This window comes from Myxine glutinosa, chromosome 4 (genome assembly GCF_964187855.1).
Source record: "Myxine glutinosa chromosome 4, kmMyxGlut1.1, whole genome shotgun sequence".
NCBI lineage: Eukaryota > Metazoa > Chordata > Myxini > Myxiniformes > Myxinidae > Myxine > Myxine glutinosa.
Window position 1 is genome coordinate 196493005 of NC_136264.1, and position 19800 is coordinate 196512804.

At 41.9% G+C, this 19800-nt stretch overlaps 1 protein-coding gene across 1 annotated transcript in view; it reads left to right on the top strand.

Annotated features, from left to right (window-relative positions):
• LOC137426005 (voltage-dependent L-type calcium channel subunit alpha-1D-like) overlaps nt 1-19800 on the top strand; it is a 545673-nt gene that overhangs the window by 465015 nt on the left and 60858 nt on the right. Inside the window, 3 exon segments of the mRNA XM_078775346.1 lie at nt 1081-1208; nt 5775-5871; nt 15788-15890. Of these exon segments, the coding sequence (XP_078631472.1) occupies nt 1081-1208; nt 5775-5871; nt 15788-15890 (328 nt within the window).

Genomic DNA, 19800 nt, shown 5'->3' on the forward strand with positions numbered 1-19800 from the left:
GGCGTTGCCCGGGTTTTTTTTGGATGAATTTACTACTATAATTCAGCTTTTACTCGCGGCCATAGAAGATTGACTACTATAATTCAGCTCAGCTTTTAATTGCGAAATGGGCCCAGCCCGGCCGAAGTGGCCTCGACCGGCCTCGCCACATAGCCTATAACCTTCCCGGGGCCCGGCCCGACATTTTTGGTTCTTTTTGAATGAATTTACTACTATAATTCAGCTTTTACTCGCGGCCATAGAAGATTGACTACTATAATTCAGCTCAGCTTTTAATTTCGAAATGGGCCGAGCTCGGCCGAGGTGGGCCTCGACCGGTCTCGCCACCGAGCCTAAAACCTTCCCGGGGCTCGTCCCGACATTTTTTGTATTAGAGGTTTCCTCTTATCTTTCACTGTTCAGGAGATTAGCGCGTGCAGACAAACAAACAAAACGTTTTATATATATATATGTAGATTATACTCTTGACCTTTATTGGCAATATTATACTCTTGACCAATCGGACTCCCACAGTGCCTAATTCTGACGTCATAATTCGACAGGGACAACGCTTATTCTGATCAGTTTGAAATTGAAGACCATAGAATTATAACCAGGCTAAGTCACATTTTAGTCATTTCGAGAAAAACGTGCAAAATATTTTGAAAAACGTGAAAAACGTGAAAAACGGGGGGGGGGGGGGGGGGGAAGTGACTTAGCATGGTTATAATTCTATGGTCTTCAATTTCTTGAGCGTGATATACGCAACAATTATATTAGAGAATATAAATTTATGATGTCATCGCTCACGTGGTCTGGCAACCATATTGGATCAAAGAAGAAAAAAAACCTTCAAAAACAGAAGAGTTGGCTCGCACCAAGTTGACCGCGTGTGGGTAAGTATTGTATGAATACCATCGAGTTAATTTTGGTTACCTGTATTTATTGGCCACATAAGACAGGTCTCTTGATATTGTAAGATCCGCACATTGCACTGCAATATACGGATAGCCACGCAAATCAGTTATAACTCATGATGTCCATAAATGCACCGGTTTTTGACTAACATTGCAATTTAATCATGCTCCCCTTTACTGACAGATAATCAACCTTTTTGTTGCTGTGATCATGGATAACTTTGATTACCTGACACGTGATTGGTCAATCCTGGGACCCCATCATCTGGAAGAGTTTAAGCGAATCTGGTCAGAGTATGACCCGGAAGCCAAGTAAGTTTGAAATTTTCGAATTTTTCCATCACGGTGAATATTCACAATATATGTGCAAAACCTTCAAAAAAAGTTTCAAAAGAAAAAAAGAAGTTTTCAAACATTAAAAAAAAAATTCACAATATATAAAAATTATGGTGCAGTACTGTTCAGAAGTGCGCTGCACCCTGCACCGACCGTGCAGGCAATGTAGTATGTGCGAAGTACTTGTGGAGATAAAGTGGCCTCTGTCGGAGTGGTTATCGACCTCCGGGTGTCCGTGGAGATCAAGAGTTCATCTTTTACAACAATTTATGGAGTCCGTGTCACCGTGGATTTAACACTAAGCTTTTCGCAAGCGAAACTGCCACGCAAAATAATTTCTGTGTCGACTTGGATTCTAATTCCTCTTCTCATTCCGATCTCTGATTTTATTTTGTACGTGCAATCCATTTTTATATATTGTACAACTAGATGAGCCTACCTTTTGCTTTGCTCCCAGACAAATTAGTCATCACGTTACGTAGAAGGGGAAGGGAAGGGGGAGGGAGAGGGGTGGGGGAAGAGAGAGAAGGGATGGGGAAGTAGAGAGGAGGGAAAGGGAGGGGATGGGAAGGGAGAGTGTGGGGAAGGGGAGGGAGGGTATGAGAAAGGGAAGTGGAGGGGGAGAGATATATTGTACTGTGTATACATCTTTTGGGGCGAGCCTGGTGTTGTCTTAGCGGTTAGGGTGCCAGCTTGGGATCCTAGGATCCTGGGTTCGAATCCCGGTCGATCGCTGAATTAACGCCGGGGGGGGTTGACTCAGCCTGTCATCCTTCCAAAGTCGGCAAATTGAGTACCAGCTCACTGGTAATTCCCTGTGTGTCGCAAGAGGCGACTAATAGGGTTGGTGGCAGGAAGGGCATCTGGCCATAAAACATTGCTACAAAACAGGGACCACAGTGCCCGAAAAAGGCCAAACCCCGCTCTGCGGGGAAAAATGGCCTCTAAAAGGTGGTTCATATACATCCTTTGGGGGGAGGGGGGAGTTGACAGGCCCCTCCAATTGGGGGTGGGGGAGAAGGGAAGGAGGACAGATTTGCCCATGCAAAGAGTGCTTTAACCTCAGCATTACCCAGGCAAAGAAGGAAATTGTAATACCCTTTGCCACCAGCACCAGGTGGCGCTACACGGTACACATTTACATAGAGACTTTATGCCCTCCTGGCCCCCCACACCATCGTGTGAGTCCGCGGCCACATAGCCTATGTTACCCCCCACACAAAATTGTATTTGTACCCTGAGTTTGTAGCTTAAAATATGTGATCATGCATAAGAAACAAAGGCAGACAGACAGAAAGCCACAGAGAGACAATGGCATTTATATATTTCACAATGTATACCAGTATGGAGGAATGGCACTTTTTGGTGTTTTTCTTTGAATATATAAATCTAGGTTTTTGAGGAGCTAAATGACAAGAGGCAGCAGGGGCACACGCCGACAGAGCACCAAAGGGGAACAGGGAGACAGAGACATCACTCATGAGTGGCACAAAGGAAATGGGTGAGGGGTAAGGGTGGGAGGGGGTCAGCGAGGGGTTAAGAGAGCAATGGTGGGTGTACTGAGAAAGCATGAGGTGAAGATGGTCAGCACTCTTGGAGATGTGGGCACGAGGCAACATGCAAAATGAGGCTGTTCTACAGATGAAAGAATGTATGGATGAAGGAATGGAGGTAAACGCTCAGCCTAGGAATGGGGAAGTGATCCAGGTGTGGCATTCTGGAAGAAACCGTGGGACCTGAGCAGGCTTGTGGGAATATGGAGGGATGAGAGGACAGGAGGGGCGATGCCAAAAGTGAGGTTATAGAAAAATGAAAGTTTTGAAAGAAAAACTCGGCTTCCTGTTGACATGTGACAATAACACGGAGAGGCTCCTGCTCTATCTCCACCTGGGGAGCAAGATGGGAAGCAGTTGCAACAGTCCAAAGTGGAGACTCATACTCCATGATACTTCAGATGCGAGCTTTGTACACTGTAATGATCTCCGAACGGTTCACACAAAAGCATAAACAGAAACACACATGAAACATAATAAAGGGAGCGGGAGCGAAATAGGGAGCTCCATAATAAAGGGAGCGGGAGAGAAATAGGGAGCTCCATAATAAAGGGAGCGGGAGCGAAATAGGGAGCTCCATAATAAAGGGAGCGGGAGCGAAATAGGGAGCTCCATAATAAAGGGAACGGGAGAGAAATAGGGAGCTCCATAATAAAGGGAGCGGGAGAGAAATAGGGAGCTCCATAATAAAGGGAGCAGGAGAGAAATAGGGAGCTCCATAATAAAGGGAGCAGGAGAGAAATAGGGAGCTCCATAAGGAGCAGGAGAGAAATAGGGAGCTCCATAAGGAGCAGGAGAGAAATAGGGAGCTCCATAATAAAGGGAGCAGGAGAGAAATACGGAGCTCCATAATAAAGGGAGCAGGAGAGAAATAGGGAGCTCCATAATAAAGGGAGCAGGAGAGAAATACGGAGCTCCATAATAAAGGGAGCGGGAGAGAAATAGGGAGCTCCATAATAAAGGGAGCAGGAGAGAAATACGGAGCTCCATAATAAAGGGAGCCTTCTTCCTCTCAAGAGGTTATTTTTCTAGTTGTCGGCCAAGATTGGAGTTTATCAAATAAGGAGCCGCGAAGAGCATCCTTATGATCATGGGAAGCGATGTGTGGCAGACGTTGCAAGTGTTGGCCAGAAGCAAAAAAAACAACTTCTTTTTTCTTTTCTTTTGAAGCCACTCATCCCATTCTCAGAGAGCCTCCTCAGCGTCGACGAGTCTGGCATTTCACTCAGGCCGACTGGCATGATCCTCAAGCAGCCATCAATCATCTGGACTGGTCTCACATCTCCTGATCACAGCTCTCAAATCACGATGGGTTGAAATACTCTTATCAACCTCTTTGCTGACAACTCCATTGTCTATTGCATCCGCCAATGCAGCCGTCACTCGCCTTAAAATAAGAGTTCCTTTTTGGGAACTCCAATGCCGGAGGAGGCCATTAGGGCCCTGCACTATGATTGCCAAACTATGGTTGTTTCTCTGTCGTTTTAAAATACTGAACATCAAGCAAGGAAGCAGCATGCACTATTTTTTTAAATCGTTTTTGGTCTTTGGGTTGAACCACCGACCTTCCCAGACTCTGAGCGGATGCTCTATCCGTCCCACCACCGAGTCTGCTTAAAGAAAGAGATAAACATCGCATTCGCAGAGACATATAGTCTTCCATTTGTAAATCCACTATCGTATGCATGTGTAATAGGTAAGGTACATCAATCTCTTCCTGCGCCAGACTTACATCGGTTTATGTTCGTGCTCCCGATGTCGGATGCTCATCGTCCCTGTTTTTCCCTAACGATTTGCTAACCCATGGGATTTGTCCATGTTTTATGCTCTAAGTGCTGAGCATTAAGCAAGGGACCAGAATGCACTATTTTTGAATTGAACAGCAGACTTCCTAAAGAGCGGACACTTTTTCTTTGTGAACATCTGTTCAGTTTATTCAACTGCTTCAACTACCCCAGTGTAGGTACTTCAGAATCTGGGCAAGGCATGAATCTACCACATGTTGGCCTTGACATCCGTTTTGAGGCCACAAGAGGCCGCCTGGTATTCCCCTCGTCCCCCCACATCCCTTTCCCCACATCCTCCAGGCAAGGCCAGGCCGCCCCTGATAGTGCGTCATGACTAGTATAGATTAGTATAGTATAGAACCACTATACATGACTAGTATAGAACCACTATACATGACTAGTATAGTGGTTCGTCCACCATCTTGGAATACCGAAAAACTTTGCACCTCTATATCTCCGAAAGCGCTGAATAGAAAAAAAATAGAGACATGGCTCATTGTAAAGAGCTCTCCATGGGGAATAAAATATGTTAATGATGATGTCATAGGTGCCTCCATTATGACGTCATAATTCGACAAGTACAAAACTTCATCCGATGAAGATGAAATTTCTTGAGCGTCATGTCGGCATAAATTGTTGGAGAAAAAAAAAAAAGATGACATCATCGGTCACGTGGTTAGGCCGCCATATTTGTTTCAACACAAAAGTCTTAAAACCACTGAAAATACATCCTGGCGAGGGTTTGCAATCTCTGATTGCTCTTTCTTGACCAGGTAGCCCCTGATAGTGCGTCATGACAAGTATAGATTTAATCCTCCAATGTATGAATAACATGCATTGTAATCGATACCTTCATCATCTTACAGAGGAATTTTTTTCCTTGAAACATTGTCATTCATGACAGACAGGATATATTTATTATTTTTATCTGGAAGGTTTAACGAGTAAACATCTAATTAGCATCAAACAATTAAACTTGAAAACACCTGAAGGCTAAATGGAAACTCTGAATTGCCATGTTTGTTTTTATCACTTATATGATAATGAACAAAAATGACCAATTGGTATTCTTTCTACTAGTGGGCTTATTTTTGGGAATAAGAGTGTATATGTCTCGTTGTTCGTGCATTATATCGATTTTGTTATTGTTTTGTAAACAATCCTGTGGTTATAACTATTTTGTGCTGCACCTTATTCCGCAGAGGCAGAATAAAACATCTGGAGGTCGTCGCTTTGCTTAGACGCATCCAGCCGCCATTGGGCTTCGGAAAGCTTTGCCCACACCGTGTCGCTTGCAAGGTACGTGTGTCATTGGTTATCTTCAAATGTGGGTTTCAGAAGGTGCAATGGAGCCCTCCCAGGTCTCAATGTATCCAATGTGTATGAGTGTGTGTGTGGGTGTGTAGGTGTTTTTGTGTATATATGTGTACATGTGTATGTGTGTGTGTGTGTGTGTGTGTGTGTGTGTGTGTGTGTGCGTGTATATATATATATGTGTGCGTGCATGTGTATATATGTGTGTATATGTATATGTGTGTGTGTGTGTGTGTGTGCGTGCATGTGTCTGTGTTTTTATGTGTGTATGGGTATGTGTGTGTATATGTATGTATGTGTGTGTGTGTGTTTGTTTGTATGTTTGTGTATGTATGTGTGTGTGTATGTGTGTGTATGTGTGTGTGCCTACATGCTTTTTGAGGGACCTTAGAAAAGCATACGACTCTGTTATGTATAGTTTGTGTCCATATCTCTCAATGCTGAAGAATCACCTTAAAAATTAAAACTTAATGTAACCGCATTCTGATCTTCACCAAAATTCTGATCACATTTCCAAATCACAATTATATTGAAGAATTTTTGAAACCTCCTACCGACAGTCACGTGAAAAAGTAAGTACACCCCATGTAAAGTTTTGACATTTTCAACATATTTCAACATACAGCTATTTGATCTTCATTTCAACAATATTGATAGATAAAGGTGATATAATATAACAAATATCATGAAACATTTACATCTTGTAGTCCATTGTATAATTTAAATAAACATAAATGCAAATTTCGCATGTGGAAAAAGTAAGTACACCCCTAAATTTATCACTACTTCAAATACCTCAAATTAGAATCAGGTGCACCAGCTCAGGTGCAAATGATGAGAACATCGTTAGAGAGGATCTTGGAGGAATCTGTCTTATTTAAACCTCAGACGTTTAGTTTGGTTTGCTCTTTGTAGTTGAAGTGTGCAGCGTCACCATGCCGAGCTCAAAAGAGCTCTCTGAGGCCTTCAGAAAGAAGGTTATAGATGCCTACGAGTCTGGGAAGGGATTTAAAAAGATCTCAAAACAATTTGAAATGAATCATTCGACTGTCCGGAAGATCATCTACAAGTGGAGAAGATTCCAAACAACTGCCAACTTGTTCAGGCCAGGCCGCCCCAGCAAGTTCAGCCCGAGAGCAGACCGCAAGATGCTGAAAGAAGTCTCTAAGAACCCCAGAATGTCATCACGGGACCTACAGGTAGCTCTTGCCACTGTTGATGTCAAAGTGCACGAGTCTGCCATTAGAAAGAGGCTGCACAAATTTGATCTACATGGGAGGTGAGCCAGGAGGAAACCTTTGCTGTCCAGAAAGAACATCAGGGCAAGACTAAAGTTTGCCAATGAACACCTTGGCAAAGACCAGCACTTCTGGAACAATGTGCTCTGGACAGATGAGTCAAAGGTAGAGCTATTTGGCCACAGTACCAGAAGACATGTTTGGCGAAAACCAAAGACAGCATTTGACCACAAGAACCTGATACCAACTGTAAAGCATGGTGGTGGAAATATTATGGTTTGGGGCAGCTTTGCTGCATCAGGGCCTGGGCAGCTCACCATCATAGAATCCACTATGAATTCTTCATTGTACCAGAGGGTGCTTGAGGATAATGTGAGGCCATCTGTCGGAAAGTTGAAGCTCAACCGAAGGTGGACCTTGCAACATGACAATGACCCTAAACACACCAGTAAATCCACCAAGGAATGGCTGAAAAGAAAGAAATGGAGGGTTCTGGAATGGCCAAGTCAAAGCCCGGATCTAAATCCCATCGAGATGTTGTTGGGGGATTTGAAACGAGCTGTGCATGCAAGAAACCCCTCAAACATCGCACAGCTGAAAGAATTCTGCATGGAGGAGTGCGCAAAAATTTCTCCCAGTCGATGTCAGAGACTGGTAGACAGTTATAAGAAATGCCTACTTGAGGTTGTTTCTGCCAAAGGGGGCAATACCACCTATTAGAGCCAAGGGTGTACTTACTTTTTCCACATGCGAAATTTGCATTTATGTTTATTTAAATTATACAATGGACTACAAAATGTAAATGTTTCATGATATTTGTTATATTATATCACCTTTATCTATCAATATTGTTGAAACTAGGGCATGCCCGTACTATATATATATCTAAAATTATATCCCCCCCCTCTATTTACATGAAATGGTTTGGTCCATTCGCAAAGCCAAAGCGAACGGCTTGCGAGTACGGTGACAATCCCCCCCATCTATTTACATGAAATGTAAATGTTTGGTTTGTTTGGTCCAATGTTTGGTCCAAAGCGAACGGCTTGCGAGTACGGTGACAATCCCCCCCCCTCTATTTACATGAAATGGTTTGGTCCAAAGCGAACGGCTTGCGAGTACGGTGACAATCCCCCCCCCTCTATTTACATGAAATGGTTTGGTCCAAAGCGAACGGCTTGCGGAGTTTGGTAAAGAAATCGCCATAGCGTGCACAAACGCGCAGGAAAGCGAAAGAATCGCAAATTAGTTTTAATTAGTTTTAAAACATAGTTTAACGCCAACATAGTTTGCCAACGTGAAATAAATGAATACGCTCTCAAATGTGCCGTCCGAGGCAGAGTCTGTTCGCCACGTTCGGCACACGTGATAGCTCGCTGCTCTCTGATTGGTTGAATCGTTTTTTGGACATAACTCGCTAACTACTTGTCCGATTAATATGAAACCTTGAAAAGGCACATCCTCGGGTCCCCAGCAATATACCTGGCAAGTTTCAAGTATATCGGACCCGTGGTTGTCGAGAAACAGCGGTCACAGACAGACACACAGAGATTACTGGCATTATAGATAGACTAGGACGTGCCCGTACGTGGGTGCCCGTTCGGAAAAACATTCCAAACCGCGTGGCAGTAACGACCACAGAACCCCCCCCCCCCCCTCTATTTACATGAAATGGTTTGGTCCATTCGCAAAGCCAAAGCGAACGACCACAGAACCCCCCCCCCCTCTATTTACATGAATGGTTTGGTCCATTCGCAAAGCCAAAGCGAACGGCGAACGGCTAAATCGCCATAGCTCGGTAACTACTTCTCCGATTAATATGAAACCTTGAAAAGGCACATCCTCAGGTCCCCAGCAATATACCTGGCAAGTTTCAAGTATATCGGACCCGTGGTTGTCGAGAAACAGCGGTCACAGACAAACACACACACACACACACACACACACACAGACACACACACACACAGAGATTACTGGAATTATAGATAGATAGATAGATGAAGATCAAATAGCTGTATGTTGAGATATGTTGAAAAAGTCAAAACTTTACATGGGGTGTACTTACTTTTTCACGTGACTGTACCTTACGACACCCACTGGGACCCCAAAACGTTCCACAGAAGGTTGGTATATTTCCTTTTTGTAAAATACTAGGGCATGCCCGTACTATATATAAGCTAGGACGTGCCCGTACGTGGGTGCCCGTTCCTTGCCAAAAAAAAAAAAAAAAAAAATTTGTGTAGGGGTGTGTGTGTGTAAACATCCTAGGGCGTGCCCGTACGTGGGTGCAAAAAAACATGCGTGCAAACAACAACAACAAAAAAAAACTTTGAAACCACGTGGCAGTAACGACCACAGAACCCCCCCCCACCCCCTCTATTTACATGAATGGTTTGGTCCATTCGCAACGACCACAGAACCCCCCCCTCTATTTACATGAAATGGTTTGGTCCAAAGCGAACGGCTTGCGGTGTTTGGTAAATAAATCGCCATAGCTCGGTAAGTACTTGTCCGATTAATATGAAACCTTGAAAAGGCACATCCTCGGGTCCCCAGCAATATACCTGGCAAGTTTAAAGTATATCGGACCCGTGGTTGTCGAGAAACAGCGGTCACAGACAAACATACAAACACACATACACACATACACACATACACACATACACACATACACACAGAGATTAATGGAATTATAGATAGATGCAACTGTAATGGTTACTAAACGCTGTCCCCCTGTCATGTGACCAGATCCTCAGCTCTGATTGGTGTACGTTTGTGGGGACGTACGGACAGACAAACGCTGTTCGAGTTGGCATTGCCCTACGCCCTACGGGCTACACTGCAAAAATCATCGGATCTTCACCAAAATCGAATCAATTCGTCCATGTCACTTACCCAATCTGCACACTATGTTTTATCCGAATCTGTCCATAAGTTTTTGAGATAGTGTGCTGCATACAGTATTTTTGCCTTAATGCTCAATGGTGAAGAATCACTTTAAAAATTCAAGTATCCAGATCTGGATCTTCACCAAAGTTTAATCATTTCGTCCTTGTCACGTACTCAGTATGTCCACCAAATTTCGGCTGCATCCATCCAAACCTTTTGAGATATCCTGCTCACAGACAGACAGACAGACACACAAACAGTGTTGAAAATAAACCACTGTCGACCTTCGGTGGCGGAGGTAACAAGACGGATGATATCTCCAGGAAGATTGAAGCCTGACACAGCAGGTTCCTCCAAGGCCCATTCGAAAGACTGTTTCGGATGGAGGAGAAGATATTATTTCAGCCACAAGACTGTGCTGACTTTTCCGGATGGAAGACAATCGCATTACGAAGAAAATCCTACTTGGATGGTTGCCACAGTGCCGCCCGGCAAATGGAACCGAACTGAGATGAGAGATAAAGCCAGACAAGACCTGAATACGTTTAATATTGATGAAGACAGCCGGTTGCATGTTGCTCAGGAAATATAATATTGGAGAACAAAATGCAAAGAGGAGCGAGATGCCTGTACCAAGGAGAGAGTGGAGACAGACAGAGGGAATGGCGAGGCTGCCATTCATGATGCTGCCAGACAAAAACTGGCAACTCGTGCTCTTGTCTATTTCACATGCCATACATGTCGGGGATCGTTCAGAAGAAAATGAGACATTGTAAGACATAAATCCTTGACAACTCTATAAGATGGGATAAGCCTGTCAAATAGCCCAATCTGCCAGACATGGTGGATAGACATCATCCATAGTCTTCTTTCAAGGCACAGGGCTGAGGAGAGTGAGGGGGGGGGGGGTCAGGGGAGGTCGCTGCATCGAGGTCCAGGGTCCGTTGAGGGGCCCAAGCTTCTCCCACAATGCTTTTTAAACTTGGATCTTTCTCACCTCCTCATTATTACATGACTAGCAGAAGTACCCGGCATTGCCGGGCGGGGGAGGGGAGGAGGAGGGGAGGGGAACGGGGGGGGGGGGAGCGAGCCCCTTGGCAAAGCGAGCGATTTTTTTTTTCATAGCGTAATAGCGTCATATCGTTCATAGCGTTTCATAGCGTCATAGCGATTTTTTATTTCATAGCGTCATAGCGTCATAGCGTTTCATAGCGTTTCATAGCGTCATAGCGATTTTTTTTTTCATAGCGTCATAGCGTCATAACGTTTCATAGCGTCATAGCGATTTTTTTTTTCATAGCGTCATAGCATCATAGCGTCATCACGTGATCGCTCTGAGCGAATCAGCGCCCACCTGCTCTGATTCCGTTGATTCCGTGCACTGAAATGCGCTGAGGTAAATATGAATAAAAAATATGGATCGTCAAATATTTTGAGTTCGGCCATGTTCGTCCCAGGCTCAATGGCCATGTCTATGCCAAATATCAAGCACATAAGCCTCTCCGTTTAGGAGTCTATCGGTAACATTACACACACACACACACACACACACACACACACACACACACACACACACACACACACACACACACACACACACACACACAAACTGTGTTTTATATACGTATATATATAGATTGAAGAGTCATGGCCGGTGAAAGATCACGTTATGCTTTGTTTGACGTCCCACGTTCTTGAGGGGTTGGCCGGGGGAAATTTGGCTCACGTCTGAGGTTGGGGCAAGAATTTGTAATGGGACCAGGGTTCCGGCGATAACTTGCCAACTCTTCGCAAAGGACACTGTGGGATCTTTAATGTCCAACAACTAATGTAAGTGATGGAACACCTTGTGTAACGTCTATCGGAGGGACGGCATACATATTGATGTCTGTAAAACATCGACTGATTCAAACCAAGGCTAGAAAAGAAAAAGCAGCAGCGGAAGCGCCCGCTGACGCACGGACAGACAAGAAGTTCAACGTGTATAATAGATTTGTTATTACTTTCTTTATTTGCTCTTTAACACTTATACGGTGAGGTAAAATGGCTGCCGCTGTGATTTTGCTTGATGTATGAGCTTGTTGCTAACTTGGCTCTTCATTTAAGAAAGTTATTTTAAAAAGTTAAAAAAGAGAGAGAAGTGTGTGTGTGTGTGTGTGTGTGTGTGTGTGTGTGTGTGTGTGTGTGTGTGTGTGTGTGTGTGTGTGTGTTTGCACGTGTTCATGCGTTTATGCTTTTTTATTTTCTTTGTCGAGGCTCATATAAGAGCTAACACATAGATTAACTAGAATCCGGGCACTCGGTAGAGCGCATACCTTCGCCGCAGCTACTGTTCTGTACTTGGCATGGGAGTGTATGCGATGTGAAACTTTATGTGAAATGCGATCGATTTTTAAAAATCATAATTTGAGCAAATCTGTTTCATTCGTCTGTTAATATGCCTCCCCGATTGACAAATCTGCAATTTGAATTTCATTTGAGGTTGAAATGATTGCGGGAGATCGCGTTATAGTGATGACGTCTTGGATGGACATCCTCTTCTTCAGTCGCTCATAACTTTGAGTGAAATACGATCGAGTTAAAAATAGTCAGAATTTGAGCAAATCTGTTTCATTCGTTTGTTAATATGCCTCATCTCTTGACAAATCTGCAATTATAATTTTTTTTGAGGTTGAAATGATCGCGGGAGATCGCGTTATAGTGATGACGTCCTGGATGGACATCTTCTTCTTCAGTCGCTCATAACTTTGAGTGAAATACGATCGAGTTAAAAATAGTCAGAATTTGAGCAAATCTGTTTCCCAAAATCTAATCAAATGTGTCCCGTATAATAACCAATCATCCCACCAAATTTCATGCAATTCGGTTGAATACTTTTTGAGTTATGCGATTAACATACACACACACAGACATACAAATAAATACACAGCGATCAAAACATAACCTTCCGCTTTTGCGAAGGTAATTATATGCTTGTGTAATATAATTTGCGTTTATGTCACGCATATTCATATGTTTATATTTCTTCTATGCATACTTAGTCGAGGCTCATATAAGAGCTAACACATAGATTATATGCTTGTGTATGTTACACATATTCATATGTTTATATTTCTTCTATGCATACTTAGTCGAGGCTCATATAAGAGCTAACACATAGATTATATGCTTGTGTATGTAACACATATTCATGCGTTTATGATTTTTTTGTTTACTTTGCCGAGGCTCATATAAGAGCTAACACATAGATTATATGCTTGTGTATGTAAGACATATTCATGCGTTTGTTTTTTTTTACATACTTCATCGAGGCTCATATAAGAGCCAACACATAGATTATATGCTTGTGTACGTAACACATATTCATGCGTTTCTGTTTTTTTTTACATACTTCGTCAAGGCTCATATAAGAGCTAACACATCGATTATATGCTTGTGTATGTAACACATATTCATGCGTTTATTATTTTTTTTACATACTTCGTCGAGGCTCATATAAGAGCCAACACATAGATTATATGCTTGTGTACGTAACACATATTCATGCGTTTCTGTTTTTTTTTTACATACTTCGTCAAGGCTCATATAAGAGCTAACACATCGATTATATGCTTGTGTATGTAACACATATTCATATGTTTATATTTCTTTTTGGCATACTTAGTCAAGGCTCATATAAGAGCTAACACATAGATTATATGCTTGTGTACGTAACACATATTCATGCGTTTCTGTTTTTTTTTACATACTTCGTCAAGGCTCATATAAGAGCTAACACATAGATTATATGCTTGTGTATGTAAGACATATTCATGCGTTTATGTTTTTTTTACATACTTCGTCGAGGCTCATATAAGAGCCAACACATAGATTATATGCTTGTGTACGTAACACATATTCATGCGTTTCTGTTTTTTTTTTACATACTTAGTCGAGGCTCATATAAGAGCTAACACATAGATTATATGCTTGTGTATGTAACACATATTCATGCGTTTATGATTTTTTTTACATACTTCGTCAAGGCTCATATAAGAGCTAACACATAGATTATATGCTTGTGTAACACATATTCATGCGTTTATGATTTTTTTTGCATGCTTAGTCGAGGCTCATATAAGAGCTAACACATAGATTATATGCTTGTGTATGTAACACATATTCATGCGTTTATGATTTTTTTACATACTTCGTCAAGGCTCATATAAGAGCTAACACATAGATTATATGCTTGTGTATGTAACACATATTCATGCGTTTATGATTTTTTTGCATACTTAGTCGAGGCTCATATTAGAGCTAACACATAGATTATATGCTTGTGTATGTAACACATATTCATGCGTTTATGATTTTTTTACATACTTCGTCAAGGCTCATATAAGAGCTAACACATAGATTATATGCTTGTGTATGTAACACATTCATGCGTTTATGATTTTTTTGCATACTTAGTAAAGGCTCATATAAGAGCTAACACATAGATTATATGCTTGTGTATGTAACACATATTCATGCGTTTATGATTTTTTTACATACTTCGTCAAGGCTCATATAAGAGCTAACACATAGATTATATGCTTGTGTATGTAACACATATTCATGCGTTTATGATTTTTTTACATACTTCGTCAAGGCTCATATAAGAGCTAACACATAGATTATATGCTTGTGTATGTAACACATATTCATGCGTTTATGATTTTTTTGCATACTTAGTCGAGGCTCATATAAGAGCTAACACATAGATTATATGCTTGTGTATGTAACACATATTCATGCGTTTATGATTTTTTTACATACTTCGTCAAGGCTCATATAAGAGCTAACACATAGATTATATACTTGTGTATGTAGCACATATTCATGCGTTTTTGCTTTTTTTGCATACTTAGTCGAGGCTCATATAAGAGCTAACACATAGATTATATACTTGTGTATGTAACACATATTCATATGTTTATATTTCTTATTGGCATACTTAGTCAAGGCTCATATAAGAGCGAACACATACATTATATGCCTGTGTACATAACACATATTCATGCGTTTATGTTTTTTTTACACACTTAGTCGAGGCTCATATAAGAGCTAACACATAGATTATATGCTTGTGTATGTAACACATATTCATATGTTTATATTTCTTTTTTGCATACTTAGTCGAGGCTCATATAGAAGCTAACACATAGATTATATGCTTGTGTATGTAACACATTCATACGTTTATGCTTTTTTTGCATACTTAGTCGAGGCTCATATAAGAGCTAACACATAGATTATATGCCTGTGTATGTAACACATATTCATGCGTTTTTGCTTTTTTTGCATATTTAGTCGAGGCTCATATAAGAGCTAACACATAGATGCCTGTGTATGTAACAAATATTCATATATTTTGCTTTTTTGCCCACTTGCTCGAGGCTCATATCAGAGATAACACATAGATTTATATGCTTGTGTATGTAACACATAGTCATGTGTTTATGTTTTTTTTACATACTTAGTCGAGGCTCATATAAGAGCTAACACATAGATTATATGCTTGTGAACGTCACACATAGTCATATGTTTATATTTCGTTTATGCATACTTAGTCGAGGCTCATATAAGAGCTAACACATAGATTGTATGCTTGTGTACGTCACACATATTCATGCGTTTATGCCTGTGTATCTGTGTGTACATGCGTGTGTGCCTCGAATGCTATGCACTAGTAACGTAGAAGTTTGTGAATGGCGTATGAAGAGTCCCATCCCATGTCTTTACCGCAGAGGCTCGTGTCGATGAACATGCCCCTGAACAACGATGGCACGGTCATGTTTAACGCCACGCTGTTTGCTCTCGTCCGCACGTCCTTGAAAATCAAAACCGAAGGTGAGCCTTTTGCTTGTCGGTCCCTGCGGACATTTTCCCCTTCGTTTTAGCAACGTCTTGCAAGGGTAATAAAATAAACATCATCATGGCAGAGTTTGTGTACTCGCACACGCAATATTTAAATCACTATGAAGAATGTGTGGATTGGATTCTCAGGTTGAATTTGGATGGTTTTGATTACCACTTTTTAAAAGATCATTATTTGATATATGGAGCTGTATCTATAGAGAAATCTATATTAAAGAAGGGAAAGTTTGATATTTGTTCAACAAAACTGGTATCACATCGATCAGTTGGCACACAAAGGTTTATTAGAAATCGTATTCACAAATTGGGTGGTCGTGGGTCAGGGAAAGGGTTAAATTGTTGAGAATATAATCCGTGAACAGAAGAGCAAGGAGAATGAAGAACGAGTGGGGAAAGAAGGGAAGAGGGGTTTTGACTCTTTGAGGAAGTTGGAATAAGAGGACAAAAGGTGATATTTTTGGGCATGGGGAAGGGAAAAGGCAAAAAATAATTAAATAAAATTTTTTGTGTACGTAATAAAAAGATGGCCCCCAAATACCAGTGAGAACTTTTTTTGTATGCAGCACAAAGTTGTGGGGTAGCATCATTGGCTGAGGATGTGGGCTGTGCCGCTGATGCAGTGCCCCCTGCTTGTTAGGGCTGGAAATTGCATTTTGTTTAGGGTGCCGGTGATGACTCACCTACTCTTCGCGAAGGACATGTGGGATCTTTAACATCCACCTACTAATGCCGACAGATGTGATGCCCAGTTTAACGTCCATCCGAGGGACGGCACACACTGATTAATCACCCTGCCCGTGAACACCGGGATGACAGTTTGCAGCTGGGTCGGGATTTGAACCCAGGCCAGGCAGATTAGAGGTGAGTGGGTGCACTTCTAGGCCATCCTACTAGCCTTGCGGGTACAAATGAAATGATCGTTCAATGAAAAAGTTTGCGCACGGACTTTGTCGGTTACTTCGTTCTCATGGAAGTTACAAGAATGATCGCTTTTATTCGACAGGTGTATTTTTTGTACACCACTCCTATCCTATCCTGGTTGACTCAGCCTGTCATCCTTCCCGAGGTCGGCGAATTGAGTACCAGTTCACTGGTAATTCCCTGTGTGTCCCAAGATGAGACTAACAGGGTTGGCGGCAGGAAGGGCATCCGGCCATAAAACATTGCTTCAAAAAGGGGTCCACGGTGTCCGAAAAAGGCCAACCCCTGCTCTGCGGGGGAAAAAATGGCCTCTAAAGGTGTTTTTTTTTACTCCTATCCCATCTTCAGACGCTGCATGACGTCATTGCTGGGCCCTGAAAGGGGCCTGGTGATGACACACGCTGAAAAGGAGTACTCAGTTTTCACTCCGTTTGTTTTCTTGTTTTGTTTTTTTCTTCTTTGTTTTCTTGTTTGTTTGTTTTCTTGTTTGTTTGTTTTCTTGTTTGTTTGTTTGTCCGGGCGATATCTCGGCCATCCTTTGAGCTCGGAACCTGAAATTTGGGGTCAATAGTGAGCATGTGTTTTAGCAAAAACTGTATTTTATTTTTATTTTTTGAATAATCAATTCATTGATTAATTACTTAATTATTATCAATTTATTAAGTACTTATTTACTTTTTTTCTCATTGGGGCAATATCTCAGGCATCTTTTGTGCTAGGAAACTGACATCTGGACACGATAGAGACCAAGTGATTTGGCTGTAAAGGGTATTTTTGATCTATTGATTAATTGATTAATTAATCGATTAATTCTTGAATTATTCGATTATTTATTTAATTAATTTTCAAAAAGTTACAGGTTTGGATGAAACGGTGGTGGTTTAGGTATGCTATTAGCCGATTGATTAATAAAGTAATTATTTTACGATTATTATTTATTTATTTTCATGGTTAATGACTTATTTATTTTCTTTCTCATCTGGGTAATATCTCAGGCACCTTTTGAGCTGGGAAGCTGATATTCGGACACGAGAGTGACGAAGTGATTTGGCTATTAAGGATATTTTTGATTTATTGATTAATCAATTCATCTATTTATTTATTTATATTCTCGATTAATTAATTGTTTTGTTTTTTGGAAAAAGTTAAAGTTTCAGAAGAAACACTGGTATGCTACCCTATTAGGTATGCTATTTTTTAATTTTTTTATTTATACTGAATCGAGGCTCGTGAAAGAGCTAACATTTATATCACAAACAAATCAACCAGACAAACAAAATATATAAAAAGAGGGAGCGGAAGACAAGATGGGGAGAGAAGGGGAAGCACATAAATAACTCCATCAATAACTGCAAATCCCCCAACTGCTCCCCTCCCCCAAGGTGTCCCCCAAGGTTCAGTTCTTGGCCCCCTCCTCTTCATCCTTTACCTGTCCCCCCTCGGTCACTTAATCCACCGTCATGGTCTCCAATTCCACTGCTTCGCCGATGACATCCAGCTTTTCATCTCCACCAAGTCCGTCTCCACTGACACCCACTCTATCCTGACAAACTGCATCTCTGAAATAAAATCCTGGCTTCAAATCAACTTCCTCAAACTTAACTGTGATAAATCTGAAATAATAATCATTGGCCCAAAAACGCTCACCAAGTCCACCCATAACTTTGCCCTCAACATCGACGGTATCCCAGTATCCACCTCCCCTCTCATCCGGAATCTTGGCGTCATCTTTGACCAAACCCTCTCCTTCGACAAATACACTAAACAGATCACAAAGACAGCCTTCTTTCACCTGAAAAACATCGCCCGTCTCCGCTCATCCCTCTCCTCCACGGCTGCAGAAACCCTCATCCACGCCTTCATCACCTCCCGTCTGGACTACTGCAATAGCCTCCTCTATGGTTCACCCTCAACAATCACCAATAAACTCCAATACATTCAGAACTCCGCTGCCCGTCTACTCACCCATTCCCGGACCCATGACCACATCACCCCCGTCCTTTACAAGCTTCACTGGCTCCCCATCCCCCAGAGAATCCAGTACAAAATCCTCCTCTTGACCTACAAAACCCTCCATAACCTGGCCCCATCCTACCTGGCTGACCTCCTCTCCAGACACACTCCCACCCGCAACCTCCGCTCTGCTGGTACCAACCTCCTGACCCCCCCCCCCCCATCCGGACCAAATTCAGATCCTGGGGGGACAGGGCCTTCTCCATCGCTGCTCCCACCCTCGCCTCTGGAACTCACTACCTCACACCATCAGAGACTCCTCCTCACTCACCACATTCAAAACATCACTCAAGACCCACCTGTTCAGCACTGCATTCAACATTCAACCCACAGCATCTAACCCCTGACTATCACTTCTCCTTCTCCCTCCTTTTGCTTTAAATATTTCCCGATTGATTCTTGTCTTTTTGCAATTGTTGTTTTAATGTTTTGTTATGCATTATGTTTTACACTCTGTCAAAGCGCCTTTGGGCTTCATGAAAAGCGCTATACAAAATAAATGAATTATTATTATTATTATTACTAGGGCATTGCCCGTACTATATCTATATCTAAAATTATATCCCCCCCCTCTATTTACATGAAATGGTTTGGTCCAAAGCGAACGGCTTGCGAGTACGGTGACAATCCCCCCCCTCTATTTACATGCAATGGTTTGGTCCAAAGCGAACGGCTTCCGGAGTTTGGTAAAGAAATCGCCATCGCGTGCACAAACGCGCAGGAAAGCGAATGAATCGCAAATTCGGTTTTATTAGTTTTAAAACATAGTTTAACGCCAACATAGTTTGCAAACGTGAAATAAATGAATACGCTCTCAAATGTGCCATCCGAGGCAGAGTGTGTCCTCCACGTTCGGCACACGCGATCGTTCGCTGCTCTCTGATTGGTTGAATCGTTTTTTGGACATAGCTCGGTAAGTAATTGTCCGATTAATATGAAACCTTGAAAA